General features: G+C 31.3%; 1 protein-coding gene and 2 long non-coding RNA genes across 3 annotated transcripts; all 3 read right to left on the bottom strand.

Moving 5' to 3' along the window:
• LOC105138152 (uncharacterized) lies at window positions 1-1,964 on the bottom strand. The gene is made up of 3 exons (XR_844726.1): window positions 1,714-1,964; window positions 505-586; window positions 1-370 (listed from the first exon to the last, which is right to left on the bottom strand). It is a non-coding gene; the product is annotated as an uncharacterized LOC105138152 (long non-coding RNA).
• Window positions 1,965-12,780: 10,816 nt separating this feature from the next.
• Window positions 12,781-13,782, bottom strand: LOC105138151 (uncharacterized). Its single transcript, XR_844725.1, has 2 exons — window positions 13,482-13,782; window positions 12,781-13,156 (listed from the first exon to the last, which is right to left on the bottom strand). It is a non-coding gene; the product is annotated as an uncharacterized LOC105138151 (long non-coding RNA).
• Window positions 13,783-16,697: 2,915 nt separating this feature from the next.
• EXPA12 (expansin 12) lies at window positions 16,698-18,349 on the bottom strand. Its single transcript, XM_011044164.1, has 3 exons — window positions 18,190-18,349; window positions 17,397-17,706; window positions 16,698-17,299 (listed from the first exon to the last, which is right to left on the bottom strand). The coding sequence occupies exons 1-3, from the start codon at window positions 18,329-18,331 to the stop codon at window positions 16,987-16,989; spliced, it is 765 nt and encodes a 254-aa protein (XP_011042466.1). The 5' UTR covers window positions 18,332-18,349; the 3' UTR covers window positions 16,698-16,986.
• Window positions 18,350-19,857: the final 1,508 nt, after the last annotated feature.

The following is a 19,857-nucleotide window of genomic DNA, read 5'->3' as shown; positions in this document are numbered from 1 at the left end:
TTTTAACCAGAGCATAGCAAAATTAAAAGGCTGCTCCTTTATATATATTCCTTGGTGTGAACTGTTAAATCCTGATCTATGAAACACTACCATCCATCTGAAGTAAATGAATTATTACCAGAGACGAACCCTCAAGCTCCAAATGCAAAACAAAACAAGAGGAAATCTTCAAGCTTTTACATTAACAGGGGGCTCAACTTAGCACAGTGAGAAAGCTCTTCAAAAGAAAATACAGCAGAGTTTATTGGCATGTCGTCACATGTTTAAACATTGTCACCAGCGCCTGATTCCACATCAATATTCTTTAAACCTTCAGCCATCATTCGTTCCCTGTTTTGTAATTGTCTTTCAACAACAACCATATACAGGCCTAGATAAGAGGTAACCAGAAATTATCAGGGGGAGGGTAACCTTGAGGAAAAACAAAGCTCGTGATCCAACAATTCCATTAAAACAATCGGTTGTTTTTAGCGATAAATCAGGAGTTGAGTCAAGAAAACATACTGACTACACTTCCAATAGCACAGGCCCAAAGAATCCTCGAGGACCATTTATCACCAATAACTCCTCGGCCTCCCATCCTTCGCTGCAAAAAGCCACTAAAGTACTGCTGAGTACATACCATTCCACACTACAAATTAATGCCAAAGTTGATTTCTTGGATGGCTACTTTTCTTTTCATTATTTTTCTCATAAGCACCATAGTAAAAGCAGTAATGGAAAACTGAGAAGGAAGATCTCGTAAGAAAAGTAAGATAGAAAATTATGAGCAGGGAAAACTATGAGCAGCTAATCAACAAAGCAGCTAATCAACTAACAGTTGAGGGGAAATTACGGACTAACAGGACAAAGGAGAGTGCAAGAGAGTTTTACAATGGCTAACGAAAGAAAACCATTTGTTTGCAGAAAGAAATCCCGAAGTGGATATCTAATATTCATAAGAAAAAAGATTTACAGAAAAAAATGTACTTCCACCTTGAAGCATTTTGCTAACATTACCATGATCAACAAATAGCACCCTAAAAAGGATCAAAGAATTAATCAACTAAAACAAAAATCCATTTTTCCCTAACTTCCCAAATTCAACCTCCTATAACAAAAGAAGCATGATTCTGGAGAAATGTGTGGGCATTTTAACATTGAAGGTGTAAACGAGCTCGAAATTCCCATTTGCTCATGATACAACCAGTGGATTATATTCAGCAAAGCAAATAAATGTTGCTAGTCTACACTACACTTTCCCTTAACAAAAATAAATAAATAAATTTACAGTAAAGAACAAGAAGCCTATATGAGACTCGGGGCATGCAAGCCAACACTTTCTAATCTACAGTTAAAGGGTTTAGAATCATACAATTTCTTTATCTAAATGGAAGAATACACCACGATGAGATAAACACACTAATTATTCATTCTAAATCCGTATAGCTCGTGAAAAGAAGAAGAAGAAGAAATCAATAGCATCTTGGCTAGATTTTCTTTGATCCAGGTTCCTAAAGTAAATTTAAGGAATTGAAATAGAACTGATCAAGAATTAAGTAACTACAACTTCGGCTAAAGAACAAATAGATATCATTATGATACACACCCAAAAGGAATGGATTAAGAGAAAATGCTATCAAAACACAAGCAAATTGTAAAAGACCCATCTGTATTTTTTACCATTTCTTGATTTAGAATTGAGAATAACATGGAGTATAGAGAGTACAGTACCTTGGTTTGTGAGTTGAAGCAGATTCTTCAAAGAAGAAGACTGTTAACGGGAGTGTGGTTTTAGCTAGATCAAGGGATTTTAATTTTTATTGTGAGGTCGGGGATTGGTATTCGCAGAGCTTCATTATCTATCCGCACACCAATTTCGAGTTAATGGACTTATCTGTCCTCGTGGTCATCTAACAATTACAATCCCACAACAATTGAGACTTCTTGTAGGATAGGGAAATCCAAAGGAACTACTGGCAGTGCCACTACCGTAGTGGTGAAGAGTTGAAGAGAGACTGTAAATAATTAATTAAATTGAAAAATGTTAATTTGTGCTCCACCAAAGCATAGGCTGGAAGTTAATCTAGAGTTAAAGGGACAAATTTGTCCATTAGCATATAATAGCTGTGCGAATAGACAACGCGGTGTGCGAATAGCTCTTTCCAGCAAAGTCTCCACGTTTCGTTAAGTGTGTAGACCTGTTCATGGTCCGGGCCGAGCCTAGGTCAGACCCGGTTGATTTTTATAGAGCTCAGGCCTGTCCCTTGAAAATATAATAAAAAAATCACCCCGACCATTGTATAATTAGGTTGTTTTTTTTTTTTGTTTTAAAAATTCCTTGAAAATTATAATTTATATTTTAAAGTTTATAATATTTTACATCTCGCCTGAGAAAAATCAACTAAAAAAAATCAAATTATTTAGGGAATCATATTAAATATTACAATTTTGTCTACTTTGTTATAATTAAAAAATAAAACTTTCATAATTGAAATTTTATCAAACATTGTGTGCACATAATATTAAATCCAAAATCCAGGAAAGAACATTGTTAGTGTCACTTTAATTCATATCCCAGAGAGAACCTTATGTCATTTCGATAATTTCTGACCCGAGAACGGCAGCAATAATTCTTATCAGCTCCAGTGGTCTTCCAGTAATCCACCACTGGCAACTAAAGCTTACCATATATATATATAAAAGAAGGGACATGTAAATAAACATGCATAATAAGTTACGTAATTAGAAAGCAGCAATAATTATGAAAGATAGAAGTTAATTAGTAGTTGATATCACTTAACTATATAAAACATATAGCAAAAAATAAAGATACAACAATATAATAAAAACTCAAATCATTACATTATAGTTTTATCAAGTTTTTGAAATTTTTCAAACTTGAAAATTATAGGCGATAAGATAATTAATGATAATTAAATAGACTTATAAGTTTTTTTTTTTGTAATAAATAGGCTTTCAATCTCAATTCCATAAACTAGAAATATCAAAAAAATATTTTATTATCGAGAAGTTTCGATTTATGGATATAATCAAAGTATGAATCACTCTATAAATATAATTATTCTTTTTCTAAGTTATTGAAATTACTTTATATTCAAGTTATTTTAATTACTTGATTATTTTTCAATTAAACTACTATTTGTGTAAAATGAATTTAATTATATTAATATTCATGTAACTCTTTAATACAAATTTAAAATTAAATGAATAAATCTAAAATTACAACACAAGCTAAATGGTTGAAAAAATCATTATGGATTAAGAGATCTTATTGTGAATTGTAATAGTAATTTTACTTTTAATTTCTCATCTTTTTGCAAGCAGAAAAACGTTTCTTTGACTTTTTTTTCTTCAAATTCATTGCTTCTTCTTTCTCATTTTCTTTTAATTTTTTACAACTCAGATCACGAAGAGAATGAAAGTGAATTAGATGAGACGAAACTGCAGAGAGAGTATGAAGATGGTGCTTCTTGTGTTAGTCCTTCTCCTTATTCTCAACCAAATCGGCAGAAGAAATGGAAGAGAAGAGGAGAAAGTCGTGACGGAGAGAAAAGGACAACAAAGAGAGTGCATAATTTTATGGTATGATTAATGGGAGAAAATTATGTGGTTTGCTTTTATCTATTCTTAAGAGTTTGATGTGATTAATTATTTTTCCATTAACAAAATGGATATATCTAATGAGAACATTCTTGATCTCATCATCAAACCCATAATTTTTTAAGGAAAAGTATTGAATTTTATGAGTTCTAACATCAAAGGTGGGATCTTTTTAAAAGATCTAACATGCTTTTGTTGTTTTTTTCAATAATGTTAGAAGGATTAGAAATGAGTAACATAAAGTTTGGACAACAAATTAATGGGTAGAATAAGAAAACTTTGAGCATGTTAAATCAACATTTTATTGGAGGATAATAAGTATATCCTTACATTTGATTAGAGTTTTTTAAAGTTGCAAGATCATGAATATGTATCTAACAATTGGTATCAACAAAACATGGTTTAACTTAAATTTTGCATCTATTTATTGAAATTCAGCAATGTTTAGTAAAGGTATTTGTTGCTTTTTTTCTTAACAATACATCAGAAGTTTACAAGGAATTATTAATTAAATATCCTGAAGTCATTCAACACATTTGCATGAGTATTTGAGTCCTTAACAAACAAGCTATTTGACTCTGACAACCATGTCAGGCTCAAGCACCTTAGATCTAACAACCATGTCATGCCCAAGCAACATGGGTCCAGCATCTTGAATCTGGCAAGCATGCTAAACTGATATTATGTGGACTTCATAAAAATTACAATGGACAAGCTTTAAGTTTTATTTGAATTCCACTTTCGTTGTCTTGGTTGTGTATTAACTGCTCTACATCTTAAAACCTTTCTATCTATGTTATTGTTTATGGTTGGTGTTAATTTCTCTTTACATTATTAGTAGTTAAAGTTTATGTGATCTTATATATTTAGCATAAACATGAACCAAGTTTAAAGCAATGACAGAAAAAAAAAGTTATGGTAGAGCATGAGTAGTAGTAGTAGTGGTAATAACAACAACAACAACAACAACAACAACAACTGGTAATAACAACAACAACAACAACAACAACAATAATTATGGTTATAATAATGATGATGATGATGATGATAGTAATAAGAATAAAAATAATGATAATATTAGTTATGGTGGCAATGAAAATAATTATAACAATAATTATAATAGCAATGATAATAACAACAACAATAATGATAATAATTGTGATCAAGATAATAATATTAATTTCAATTATGATATTATTATTGATGATAATAGTAATGGTGGTAACTGTAATAATAGTGACAATATTAGTAATGATAATAATAATGTTAGGAATAGTAATTGCTATAATAATAATGTTGATAATTTATCAATCGATGTTACATTAATTCTTAGATATTGGATTAATTGAGATTTTAGTTTCAAGCAGTTGCCTTATAAACTAATAACTGTAATAATAGATATTGGATTCTAGTTCGTTATTTGCCTCAACATTGCTTTGTTTTTACCATGATCTATAAACTCTTTTGCCGGCGTTCATTAGCATATTATGGATAAATCATTACCATACCTTTGTGATATTTTGCAAGACTAATGTTGAATTTGCAAAGAATAATTGGTATCAACATAACATATTTTAGCTTAAATTCTGCATGTATTTATTGAAATTCAACAGTGTTTGACAAAGATATTTATTGTTTTTTTTCTTAACAATACATCAAAAGTTCACAAAGAATTATTAGTTAGATGTACTGAGACCATTCAACATATTTGCATGAGTATTTTGATAACTGGGTGTATGAAGATACCCACTCCTTGAATTTATCTCATGGAAAATAAAAATATTTTTCTAGAAAGTTAATATTGTCCTAAAAATTAATCATTACAAGAAGATTGACAAAAAATCAATAAGAGGCTACAAATATATAGTTGATTAGCTATATAAAAACCAAAAAACCAATATTTAACAATTTCTAATAGTTTAGTTAAAAAATCATTGAAAATAATTAAAGAGAAAAAGTAAAATGATCTACTTGGAAAAAAATAAAAGACAAAACTCTAAAGAATTTCACAAGGAAAAGTTAAATGGAAAGCCTTATAGACGATAAAAATAAATTATCTAATAGGTTGTGGACAAAGATAATAAGTGTCTTTGATTGTAATAATTAGATATATTAGTTACATGTCCATCTTGGTTGCTAGACAACGCGGGGGTATATAACATGTGTCGAGGATGGCCAAACTATCATGATTCTATAGGTTATTTAAAGATTAGTCCGCTTTAAAAGTAATTAAGGAAAGCATTAAACAAAATTAAAAGTTGCGGATATTGAAAAAAAAATCACATGGTTTGAGGGATCCAATCACTACTAAAAAGTATCCAAAATGAAGATCAAAATCTATCATTGATAAATATTGTACCTATTAATCTCAAATTTGAATCTTAGACTTCGCAAACCACTTAACTAAACAAGAGAAAAGATATTTACAACGAGAAAGAAGTAAGAGAACAATTGAAAAAACTCCAAGTAAACTTGGGCACTAGTAAAACTTTCAAGATCACCCTCGAGGAATAGCTCCTCACTAAAGAGAAATTGAGGAAGTTTATGGAGCAACAATTAATGGAGAAAGATAAGAAAGTTGTGTTTTTTGAGAAGCAATTAAAAGAGGAAAAAGTGGCCAGAAATTGATTTGAGAAGGAGCGAGGAGAATTAGGAGTAAGTTGGATGCAAACCAATATTGTATTTGAGACATTGAAAGCCAATTTCATTTATTTCTAAGGAAGGACTGACATGTCTTCAAGAGTCCAAGCTGAGTTAGAAAGCCGAATTCAGCAATATGAGTAGTTATACAAGGAACATGTAATGCTTGAGAGGGAGAGGGCTGAAGCAAAAGTCTAAGGAAAAGCTGTCAGGAATTCCCAAACTGATTGAGGTAGGAAAGACAATCCAGCTTTGGCTAGCACAGGAGGCCTTACTTGTGATGGAATTTGCGGCTAAGAGAGGCTCTCTTTTATTTTATTTTATTTTATTTTCATACCACAATAAACTCCTCTTTTCGAGGGAAACCTCCATTAGAGGAGGATGTTATCATCAGAGGACCAACTGTATTATTAGTCCAACAAGGACTGGGTGAGAATCAGGTGAATATATGGTATTTGGATTCTAAATCTAGAAATCACATAAGTGGTCAACGAGATCTATTTGAAGATTTAGTTGAAACCGTAAAAGGTCAAGTCATTTTAGAGACACCTCTAAAGTTTTAGTGAAAGAAAGAGGCAACATTCCAATCCGTTTGAAGATTGACGATCATAGCTACATTGCATATGTTTATTATATTCCAGCCATTAAGCATAACTTTCTGAGTATAAGCCAAATTCTGGAGAAAGGTTACATTCTTCTTATAAAGAACTGTAATCTAATAATTGAAGATTATAATGGAAGATTAATTGCCCATGTGAAGATGTCCAAGAATAGGATGTTTCCTATAAACATCCAATATGTTGCAGCAAGGTGTTTAAGTGCCATCACCAACAATAAAGAGTGGCTCTAACACCTAAGGTTTGGACATCTGAATTTCACAAGTCTGAAGATGCTAGCAAACAAAAAGATGGTCAAAGGGATGCCCCACATTAATCATCCAGATGAAGTATGTGAGAGTTGTGTCCTCAGCAAACATCACAGATTCAGTTTTTCCAAAGAAGTCAACTGGAAAGCAAATAAGCCACTGGAGTTAGTGCACACAGATGTGTGTAGTCCTATAAAGCCTATGTCAATTAGACAAAATAGGTATTTTCTTACTTTCATTGATGATTTTAGCAGAAAGACATATACAAATAAGGGTGACATATGCAAAGATTCTAGATACAAGAAGGACCAAACTCGATGATAAAAATGAGAAATGCATCTTCATCGGATATGGTGATAGAAGGGTGGGATACAAGTTATATAATCCCATCATAAAGAGAGTAATCATGAGTAGAGATGTTATTTTAAAGAAGATAAATCTTGGTAGTGGAATGATGATCAAGAAGAAGTAAAATATATCAGCATTGATTTGATGCTTGAAGACGAAGCGGAAGTACCAATAGTACTTGCGAAAGGTTCAATGTTACCAGTAGATGAGCCACAAAGTCCGGTATATAGATTCCCTATATTCAACAAGAAAAACACACCAGGATCATCATCAACACCACTATTAACATCCTCATCAGAAGAATAAAAAAAGATAAGAAATCTAAAAGAGTTATATGATGCCACCCAAGTCATTGAAGATAAAACTCTATTTTGTTTCTTTATAGATAGTGACCCACTTAGCTTCAATGAAGTTGTCACAAAAAAGAAGTGGATAGAAGCAATGAATAAAGAAATACATGTCATTGAAAAGAATAACACCTGAAAGTTGACTAATCTACCAAAAAATAAGAAACCAATTGGTGTCAAATGGATCTATAAGATGAAGAAGAATGCAAAAGGCAAAGTACAAGGATAAAAAGCAAGATTAATGGTAAAAGGCTAGAGAAGTATTTGCTTTAGTAGCCCGACTAGAGACAATGAGATTGATGATCTCACTAACTACACAACATAGATGGAAGATCTATCAACTCGATGTGAAGTTAGCATTTCTGAATGGCTTCCTAGAAAAAGAGATATATGTTGAACAACCATTTGGATACATTGAAGCTGAAAATGAAGGCAAAGTATACAAGTTGAAGAAAGCCCTTTACGGTTTGAAGCAAGCTCCTCATGCTTGGAATACTAGAATTGACAGATATTTTCAAGACAATGGATTTGAAAAATATTCATATGAACACGTAATATATATGAAGAAAGAAGCAGATAACAACATATTATTTGCATGCCTATATGTTGAAGACTTGATATTCACCAGCAACAATCCTCCATGTTTAAAAACTTCAAGAAAAGCATGGTACAAGAGTTTGAGATGATAGATATTGGTCTAATGACACATTTTCTTGAATTAGAAGTAATGTAAAAAGAAGAAGGGGTTTTTGTATCCCAAAGTGGTTACGCCAAAGATATTCTTGAAAGGTTCAAAATGAAAAGCTACAATCCGGTATCAACTCTAGTTGAAAGGAGTAGAATTGAGGAAGAATAAAGTTGGAAATGTTGATCCAACTTACTTCAAAAGCTTAGTAAGAAGCTAAGGTACTTGACATGTACCAGACCGGATATACTCTACAGAGTTGGACTTATCAACAGATATATGAAGACACCAGACCAGACTCACTTAAATACAGCCAAGAGAATTCTTCGCTACATCAAAGAAACAATAAATGAAGGTATGTTTATACCTCAAGTAAAAACTTCAATTTTGTTGGCTACTCAGATAGTGACTGGGGTAGAGATCTAGATGAAAGAAAAAGCACAACTGGATTTGTCTTTTTCATCGGAGATACATCTTTTACATGGTTATCCAAGAAGTAATCGATAGTAACGTTATTAAGCTGTGAAGCTGAATATGTTGCTGTCAACTCAGCTATATGTTATTTAATATGGTTAAAGAATATGCTAAAGTTTTTGAAATTTCCTCAAGAAAGTCCTACAAAGATTTATATTGAAAATCGATCAGTGATTACATTAACCAAGAATCTAATGTATCATGAAAGAAGTAAACACATCGATACATATCATCATTTTATTCGAGAGCATGTAAAGAACAAAGAAGTTGAACTGATATTCCACAAAATAAATGATCAAGTTGTAGATATCTTTACAAAGTCATTGAAGGGAAATATTTATCAGATTAAAGTTCATGCTTGACATGACATCTCTCAATTGAGTTTAAAGGGAGAATCTGTTGTGATAAACTCAATCAGCCACTAACTACCATCTGCAGCCATCAATTATCAACCACCGCTTGCAGCCACCAACTGTCAATCAACACCCACCACTTGAAGTTTGAATTTTTTTTTATTTTTAATTTGTGTATAAATAAGCAGTTAAGTTTATGCTATTAAGTATAAGAGTAATAAGAAAGATTAGATATCTTTACAAAGCCATTGAAGGGAGAAATATTTATCAGATTAAAGTTTATGCTTGACATGACATCCCTCGATTGAATTTAAAGGAAGAATCTGTTGTGATAAACTCAATCAGCCACCAATTACCACCTACAGCCACCAATTATTAACCACCCAACCATCGTTTGCAGCTATCGACTGTCAACCAACACCCACCATTTGAAGTTTGAATTTTTTTTACTTTCAATTTGTGTACAAATAAATAGTTAAGTTTATGCTATTAAGTGTGAGAGTAATAAGAGAGAAACACTAGAGAGAAATAAAAAGGGTGTATTATGAGCTTTTATTTATTTTATACTTGTTGTTTTTTAAATAAAATCATGTATTTTATCCTCTCTGTGTTCTAAAGTCACCCCTAATAATTTCATGGCAGAGTTCTTCTACTCTGAAAGTATCCACTTCAACTTAATTCCTTCTAATCTCCTCCGAGCATCACCAGCTAATTGCATTGATTTGTAAGCTTTTTGCTGATATTACGGTTGTTTTTCTCTTCAATTTGTTGAATGCGATGCGACATTCATAATGCCCCGTGCAATTTCCCGTTTTTATTTCTATTTTCAATTCTTTGGATGCCCCACTGATAATTCTGACCATGCATGTATCTTGGCTGTCCATTTTGATGATGTTAAAGGCCTTGTTCAATCTCATCATATTTATTTGTTCTTATACAGATTGTTACCGATGCAAATGTTCAGGCCTAGGAAGAAGCATGCTTCCGAGATTCACGTATTTCTCGTCCATAGGCTCTTCGAATTCCGGCAACTTTTCAGTTGTGGAGGCAGTGATAAGTTGCAACATGCATTCAAAATTATGGATCCTCGGTGAGTATAAGTGACTCCACATTGTTTTCACTGAAAGTTGGCACTTTTAAGTACTAATCACAAACCTTTCGTATTGACATATTGTTCATGGCAGAGTTCTTCTACTCTGAAAGTATCCACTTCAACTTAATTCCTTCTAATCTCCTCCGAGCATCACCAGCTAATTGCATTGATTTGTAAGCTTTTTGCTGATATTACGGTTGTTTTTCTCTTCAATTTGTTGAATGCGATGCGACATTCATAATGCCCCGTGCAATTTCCCGTTTTTATTTCTATTTTCAATTCTTTGGATGCCCCACTGATAATTCTGACCATGCATGTATCTTGGCTGTCCATTTTGATGATGTTAAAGGCCTTGTTCAATCTCATCATATTTATTTGTTCTTATACAGATTGTTACCGATGCAAATGTTCAGGCCTAGGAAGAAGCATGCTTCCGAGATTCACGTATTTCTCGTCCATAGGCTCTTCGAATTCCGGCAACTTTTCAGTCGTGGAGGCAGTGATAAGTTGCAACATGCGTTCAAAATGATGCATCCTCGGTGAGTATAAGTGACTCCAAATTGTTTTTGCTGAGAGTTAATTACCTCCACCATCCTCCGTTTTAAACACCGTTATATTTTGCAATTTTTTGTTTTTTTTGAGAAATTATGGTTTCCATCCTCAAATTAGCAGAGTTAACCTTTTTATTTAAAATTCTAAAAAATCCAAAAATACTCGTATTTTAAAGAAGGATAGAAAGTATTATACTCTCATTTTATCTATTAACTCCCCTCTTTTGAAGGAAAAACTTATATTTCGAAACTCACACAACAAACTTCCAATATTTTTCCAAAGAAAAGTTTATTTGTTTTCGAGAATTCATGTCATTTATCTACTATAAAACAAAAATAAAATTAAGAAAAAAAAAGGGAGAGTTAAAGGACATCCTTACTTACAAATAAAAAAAGCACATTTTGCTTAAATAAGATTCTAACCATACTAATTTTTTAGATATATTTTTAAACAAGGTTTATAAATACAAGAAAATACGCATAAATATTTCTTAACAAAACTGAATCTAATTTTTAAATTGAGAGGAAAATCAAAGTTTAAAAACTTTTTAATGAGAAAAGCTGAAAATATTAGGAGAGGAAGTGTCTGAAAATTATGAAAAAATTTGTGCACACAACTCTTCCTACAACCTGTTTTTCGGAACCAAAATTAACAAAAATTAATTCTGATAAATACTAGAATAAAATTTTTTCAAAAGAAAATACTTTTCTTTTTTATATGAAGAAAATACTTTTCTATTTAAGAAAAAAATGTGATGATTTTATTTTTCAAAAGAAAATACTGAAACAACTCACCTATTTCTTTCTGATTTATGTTTACAAGATTTTGCATTCACATTGGCAATGAGGAGTCTTACTTCCTGTTCTATTCTTGTTAAGGAAACGGGGCTGAGCTGCTGAGGTTGGTGCTATCTTAGGAGAACTAATTGTTTTATTATCACACAACAGCACTAGATGACCAGGCGGTGGAGCTGTAATGATTGGTTTTGGATTCTATGTTTTTTAAAATGTTTATATATATATATATATATATATATTAAATAAATATTTTTTTTTAAAAATTATTTATGATATGATTCATAAATATTAAAAAATTAATTTAAAATAAAAAAATTTAAATTTTAACAAAAATACACCCCAACTGAATTGCCATGTAATAATTAAGAGTGCATTTGATATTATATGATTATTTTTTAAAGTATTTTTGTTTCAAAATATATCTAATTAATATTTGTTTATTTTTTTAAATTTATTTATAAAATCAACACATTAAAACAATTTAAAAAAATAATAATTCAGAACTGTGCCTAAATATAGTGAGATTTTTTCCGTATTCTCCCCCCCCCCCCCCCCCTTTTTTTTTTTTAAGAATGTCTGGATGCAGAGCATTATTCCATACAAAAGGTAGATATTCCTCCCCGTGATTAAATCAACGCGTGATCATTTCTATTGTACCCCGCATGACGGGGAGAAGGAAGAGCAATTTGCTGAGCATACAGAATAATAGTCCTTGTAAACAGAAGTTGACATGCCATTATACCTGCTCTGGTTGTTTACAATGCAGATTGCATTCTTCAGCCTTCACCACAAGGCCTTGAAAAGAAGCTGCAACTATCTGTCTAAAGTCTTTTTTCCAGAACGATCTATTCTTTATTTAGATTGATTAGTGTAATTCTCGAGGCAACGCCCTTCTTCTAATTGGTTTCTTGCAAAACATTCCTAGACATTACACTAATCGGCACCGTGGTTGATGGTGGTCGTCGACATAATGATCATATTTCAGTTTCTGATATATCGTTAAGCTGATTTGCAGTAAAACTGTGCTGGAAGACTTGAACTGATTAAAAACCTCGCTTCTCTTACTATGCAAGAATACAATTGTCGAAGACAATGAAATACAATAATAAAACATTCGTGCAACACTAGCTTGTAATGAAGATGCTTCTTTTGCAAACGTTAATCCATGCTAATTAACTTTAGGAGCTTTCGTTCTAATCATAACAGGAGAAGCAGCTTGATTAACAATTTACATAACAAACACATTGGTAACTCCCCACTGTCAAATTGGCCAGACAAACACCATTCCCATTCTTCTGCTGAAGACAACTTTGCCTGCAAGATGAAAGGTTGCATCCGTCAGGGTCCATCACTGCGGCACACCTTCCATTGTTATCTCTCATCACTTCCATCATCTCCGCTGTTTTTACCAAGAAAATCGAGAAGCAAGAACTCTATAATATCCATGTAAGCCATAAAACTGGTATTTCATGCAAACAAACTATTATTCTATTGCGTGCATGGTTGCTAACTCAATTGGCAAAACACATTATTCTAATACACACACACACCATGGGAGAGAAATAATATAAAGATATAAAACTATCAAGGAATGTCATGTGCTTTTTCCAATATCTTTGAAGATGATCAAAAGGCACCTCTAGATATCTTTAAATACATTGGAAAACGCACAAGGACTTGTATGGGAAACTTTAAATTAACAAGAGAGCATTTTTAATACGTACCTGAGGGGGTCAAGAAAACCAAAGCTAAGATAAAGCAACTCAAGTAAAAAGGCTTCATGGCTCAGTCCTCAGAGCTTATTATCAGCACTACAGCTCACAACTTACTAGTAGCTCACGTTATATATATGCGTTGAGAAAGTGAGAAAGACGAACACCCAATTGCCCCATGGTGCAAATAGCAAGTGGGATTTTGTAGTCACATGATCTTCTAAATAAAGAAAATTAATTAATTATCTGGATTAATTTGTGTCCACCGTCTCGTCCTTCCAGACTAGGAACAAGTGCGCATGGTTTTATGAACGCTTAAAGCCCATAGAATCAAATATAGCAACTTGAATTTGTTAAAGCATAAAAAGATGTTTTAGTGGGAGCATGCACAAGATATAAAGTTGAGCCTAAATTAGTTGAAGTCCCACTATATACGGCTGCACTCCATCCAGCACTCGAGAGTGATTAAGCCTGCATCTTGTAATTAGGAGATGAAGCCTTTAAATATGCCACTTCTCGTGATACTAAACGCCAATTACCTAATTAAGCACTTAATACCGACTTAATGATTAAGAGAAACATCAACACGAACTCACAAGTTGTCTGTCTTGACTAGACAAAATGTTTTTTTATATATTTTTGTTTTTCAAGTTGACAAAGGCCAGTGGAGCTCCAAGGCCTACCCTCCCAACCACGTTTTACCAATGGACGAAATACCCGTCGGTGCTAACCACGCCATGCCTTTAGAACGATATTTCTTCTTTATTTCAAAAGAAATTCTACCAATCAAAGAATAATGAAAAAAAGAAAAAGAAATATGGTGAAGGGACACTAATTTCCATATCTATTCTTTTGCTATTCCTTTTTTATTTATTTCTTTTAAAAAATCAAATCATAGAGTAAGTAAAAGACAGAAGCAAACGTTTATTTATTTTGGGAATTATATCAAAAGGAGTGGGTCAAGCCTGAGTGGAAGTTGGGCTGGACACACAACATGGCTAACCTAAGGCTAGTTCCTCTATGCATAGAGGGCCTATTTTTCCTTATCAGTCCAAGGAAATTAGATGAGTACCTTCACCCAAGTTGAACAGAATCCCACCTGAGCCTACCTAATTACAAATCTTTTTTTAATTGTCATTGTTGTAGCATAAACAGCCTATTAATAAAAAGTTGTGGTTGATAATATGATATTGTTTATTTTTTAATATATTTTTATTTAAAAATATTTTAAAATAGTATGTGTATATGTATAAATTTATTTTTAATATTAAAATAATCTAAAAAAAAAAATTTAAAACAAAAAAATCAATTTATAAAAAACATGATGTTGCTGCGTAAATAAACAGGATCTAAAGCATGAAGCAAAAACATCATGGAAAACACTTGTACATACTTTGTTTTTACTATTCATTGTTGAGATGACTATAGGTTGAGGGTATTCTAATCTTTTCATTCATCCCATTCGTAATTAATTATTTGTGAGGGTGATTATGTGACTTTTCAAGCTTCTTGGAGCAATAAAATAATGTCTTTGCCCCAGAGATTATTTTTTTTTAATTATTTGATGAGAGTAATTAGTTCTTTTAAGTTTTGAAGTATATTGAAAAGGCATATTTTCCCATTGACCCCATGGAATTAAAACATAGGTCGAGGGGACTTTGATCTTTTCAATATTATTTTTTTGTTAATTTCATTGTCATCAAGAGTAGCTTGGTCTTTCTTTCTTTATTAATTAATTTTTTATTTGAAAAAGCTGGTGTGTGGTGTCCTTAGCCCCGTAGCGGCACCCCTTATAGTAGTTTATGATTATTTTTTTTAATCTTACTTTTTTGGTTGGACAGCACCTCCCCCTAGTAGTTTGTAGTTTATGGTGTTTTTTTTTTATTTTTTTGATTTTTTTTTATTAAATTTTTTTTCAATTTAGCCTTTTGATCTAAATTTTTTTTATTACACTTTGATTTGATTTTTATTTTGATAATCACAATCATTCATTTAATTACAATTTTTTTATTTTATATCATTTTGTCTTATAATTTTTTTTTATTTTTTTTTAGCGTTTAATTTGCTAAAAATTAGATTTTGTTGTTTTTGTTGAGTTATAAGTTTGGAGAGTTAGTGCAGATTAACATATTCTATTTTATTTTATTTTTTAATTTTATTATTTAACATTAACTTTTTTTTTTAATGGTTTCTATGGAATTAGTTTTAGCCTCATGATGAAGTCACAGGTTTTAAAAGTTGATGTAGTTTGATTTTGATTTTTTTACTCTAGATTCTTCTATAAAATTGATTTATTTTTAATTTCATTATTAAATATTTGATTTTTTAATTAGTTTTTGTACTTTATTTTTTTTTGACTTTCCTTTTTGTTAGGTTATCTCAATCCTCCTTTCTATAAGATTTTTTTTTTATGTAGTGAGGATGTTAGCCTAGGTTAACTAGGATTATTTTATTTTATTTTATTTTCATCACTTAATATTTTTTTTTATTAATAACTTTGTTTTATTGTTTTTTTGGTTTTACTTTCTATATAGTCGATTCAGGCCTTTTGACCACAATCACGAGTTTCGATGGTTTACTTAGGTTAATTTTATATTTTTTTGAATTTTTTTAAATTGATTATTTTTAATTTTATTACTAGACATTTATTGTTTTTTAAAAATTGATTTTCAAGCTTCTTTTTCCGTTTTCCATCACATTTCATCACATTTCATCTTTGACTCAAGATCTTAGCTAGCTTTTTATCAAATTTTGATTTACTTATGTATAAGCATTTCAATTTATAATTGAGTATTTTTTTTTTTTTTTTTAAAAATTGATTTTCAAGCTTCTTTTTCCGTTTTCCATCACATTTCATCTTTGACTCAAGATCTTAGCTAGCTTTTTATCAAATTTTGATTTACTTAATTACGTGTAGTATGTATAAGCATTTCAATTTATAATTGAGTTTTTTTTTTATATATTCAAAATACAATGAAAAAGTCTCTTTATTCATTCTTTTAATGAAAAAAAAAATCAGCCAAGGAAGCACGGTTTATGGGCTAAACGTGGAATTAATTGTTTGGAAGTGACTGTTACGAATTGACTTTGAGAAGTACACACTGGTTATTTGACATGAGTGGAACAAATCCTAGATGAAAAATGTGAATCACATAGGCTTGAAGGATGCAAAAATTATTCGGTATCAGTCATGATATATATATATATATATATATATATATATATATGGATTTATTGTAATTTTCCTTTTATTGCTATATCAATAATCTTCAATCCGGCCAGGTTACAAAATAGCATTGCTCTTGATTATTGAGCTTTGCAAAAGTAAATCACAAAGTAACAAAAACTTGTTAAACATAAATCTTAATCCACAAAATATAATATGCCGTTTAGAAGTGGCATTCCCTCCAAAAGAAGTCTTACTTGAAACGGAAAAAATTGCATCTTCATGTTCTTGAACCATCGAAAAATGCAAGTTCAAGACATGTAAAAAGAAGAAAACATCTCCTCCTTAGTTTTAAGAGAACTGACTTCGAGAAGAAAATGTCTGTCCAAACCTCCAAGTTGAAGGAACAACATTAAAAAATTCCAGTGTTTTTCCATCAACTAAAGTGAGCTTAAAAGACAGTTTTTGGTTTCGAAGATCGAAACTGCTTTGCCAATTTGCACCCCAATTCCTGTGCAATGGCACCCATGATCTTCCCCCTGAGCCTCTAACCCATGCAGCCTTGATATCACCACTACCACCAACGTTAGAGATCATGACCAGGTTGAAGTTTGATTGTCCCCTCAAAGTGAAACGAACTCCTCCTCTTCTTGTGCACGATACCCTTCAATTCATGCATTTTCAAAATCATATTTTAAACATACTATAAAGAAAATATAAATTTATATGGAATTTGTGTGCGTGTTATATGATTTTATTACCTCCTATAGAGCACAGGAACTATGCCTTCGTTGCCTTGCCGTGCAATGCGAAAGAAAGCAGGCATGGACATGTCAAAATGCTGGCGAGGAGGATCGCACCACCCTCCATTATTATTTGGAGGGCAGAAATTGGTGGCGGTTACCGTAATAACTGCACGTCGGAGGCACCACTTGGGATCTGCCCTATAGTTGCACATTAATTGGTAGCAAGCACCACATGCCTCTCCACCTCTAAACAGTGCACCACTCACGGCCGCCGTGTTCACTCCAAATCCGGCATGGAAGGTGTTGTCATATCCACAAGCTCCTCCTGACGTATAGAATACACACCAAAGTAATTAATTAATATGCATTTAAATTCTCCGTACATAAAGTGATTTAATTAATTCACATGGAACTTTTATAAGAGGAAAAAAATATGAATTGTTGAACACTTTGATTGATTTTTTTTATAATAATTTAATTTTATTGATGATTACATAACTGCATTAAATATATGAGATTTTGCCTGAAAAACATTGAAAGGAGACATACAAGAAAGAAAAACAAATAAACATAAACATTTCTGCCGAATTTTAAGACATTTTGATTGATTAATTACTTGGCTAGTAGTTTCATAGGTACTTGTAAATCAGAATCATTAATAAGAGATAAGCAAACTAAAATTACAATTTTTTATTGTAATTTACGCGTATTCATTATTAATAATAATACATTTTTATGGATATATTCTATATCTCACACTACAATATTCTTGGGTTCTTTGTTTTCTAATTAAGAAACCAAGACTTACCAAGAGTGGCGGGGCTCTGGTTGGCGCCATAGAAGGTTGCATGAGCATGGAGCCAACCACCATTAATCCCCTTCAAACTAAGCAAACAAACAAAGAAAAGAAATTGGCAAACCAAAACAGAAGGAGTGACAGAAGGTCCCATTTTCCTTCGTAAATAATCTCAAAAAACTTAGCACACAAAATTCTTGAGGAAAGTGTCTCCATTTTATAGGCAAACATATGCCCATATACGCGGTTGTCGGTGTTTATTTTAGAATCTGAATCGATGCATTAATTTCTTCCTGGGAACATGTCGATATTATTTTTGATTGAGGATATTCTTAACAGATAATTAACGATGGCAATTAATGAAAACGCGTTTTTTCACGTCCTTTAAAGTACGGAATAAATATGTACAAGATGAAGAAAGCAAGCAAGCAAATGCATGTGATGCTTAGTGTGCCATCTTCTTGAAAGTCACCTGTCGGTGTTTTTTATGTCTAGCTAAATAAATATTTTATCATAATAGTATACTATCCATGTACTATAAGGCTTATCGTAGACAACTTTGTTTTTTAAAAAATAATTTATTGGGATTCTTTTTCCTTTCAGATGAATGAATGAGTTCAATTACTATACTTTCGTAGAATTAATTAATTAATTATGAACACTTTACGAGTGTCCTTTTGTATTTCTACTAATTAAGTCTACTACTGTTGGTCGGGAAACAAATATTGGTTGAATACTAATTAATAACTTTTGAATCAAAGCGAGATTATTACTATTATTATTATTATTATTATTATTATTTTCTCAAGAAAACTGAGGAATATATAGCCGATGAGATGTTTTAATTTATTTTACAATTTAAAGATGACAGCCTAGCTAGCTATATCGCTCTAAAAATTAAAAGGCCGATGACCATTGACGTTATATATTGTTTCTATATATGCAGGTTTTTGGTTTTATTTAGAAAGTTTCTCTTGGAGGAAGAAGTGATAAATTAAAATGTGTAAGATGCTGGAAGTTTGAAAGTACTCTTGCTTATTTTTAGTGAGATTGCGTTCATTGGCTTGGCTTTAAGTTCCTTAATCAAATATATATATATATATATATATATATGGAGAGATATGGGATCCAACAAATGAAATGCATATATGTATTTTGTTTAAGTAAGAAAATAAATAAAGAGTAAAATTAATTAGTTTATAGGGATGAAAACATTGTCATGTTTATATATCTAAGAACACATTCAGAATATAACTAAGTTTACTAAATTTTTAAAAGAATAAAAATAAAAAATAAAAAACATACGTTGTTTTTTTATATATTTCTTTTTGTGTAATAACAGTTTTATATAAACTTGAAATGTTTTAATAAAACTATATGACTATTAATAAAATATTTATATTTTAAATTAAACAAAATAATTGTTATTCAATTTTATCCTAATAGTCACAAATATTAAAATTAATTATGAAAATTAAAAGAAATTAGCTCAATAAAGAATTAATTTCACTAACAAATTCGAGCATCAAAATGCTAAGTGCCATCTTTTTTATATTATAAATATCTATATAATAGTATTAAGAAGTCCACTAGGAAAGCTTATCCATCATAAGTTTCACTTAATTTACTACACAATAAAAACTATTGACATGATGAAAAGATTGATGTCTTCTCCCAAGT

Source organism: Populus euphratica, unplaced genomic scaffold (genome assembly GCF_000495115.2).
Source record: "Populus euphratica unplaced genomic scaffold, PopEup_1.0 scaffold153.1, whole genome shotgun sequence".
NCBI lineage: Eukaryota > Viridiplantae > Streptophyta > Magnoliopsida > Malpighiales > Salicaceae > Populus > Populus euphratica.
The sequence above is the reverse complement of the archived record's forward strand: the minus strand, read 5'-3'. Positions and strand labels throughout refer to the sequence as shown.

Excerpts from the sequence above, each read along its gene's own strand:
- EXPA12 (XM_011044164.1), bottom strand. The coding sequence starts at position 18,331 with ATGGGACCTTCTGTCACTCCTTCTGTTTTGGTTTGCCAATTTCTTTTC. Across the intron at positions 17,707-18,189 it reads CCAGAGCCCCGCCACTCTTG|GAGGAGCTTGTGGATATGAC; the intron begins GTAAGTCTTGGT and ends TCTATACGTCAG. Across the intron at positions 17,300-17,396 it reads GTTCCTGTGCTCTATAGGAG|GGTATCGTGCACAAGAAGAG; the intron begins GTAATAAAATCA and ends CATGAATTGAAG.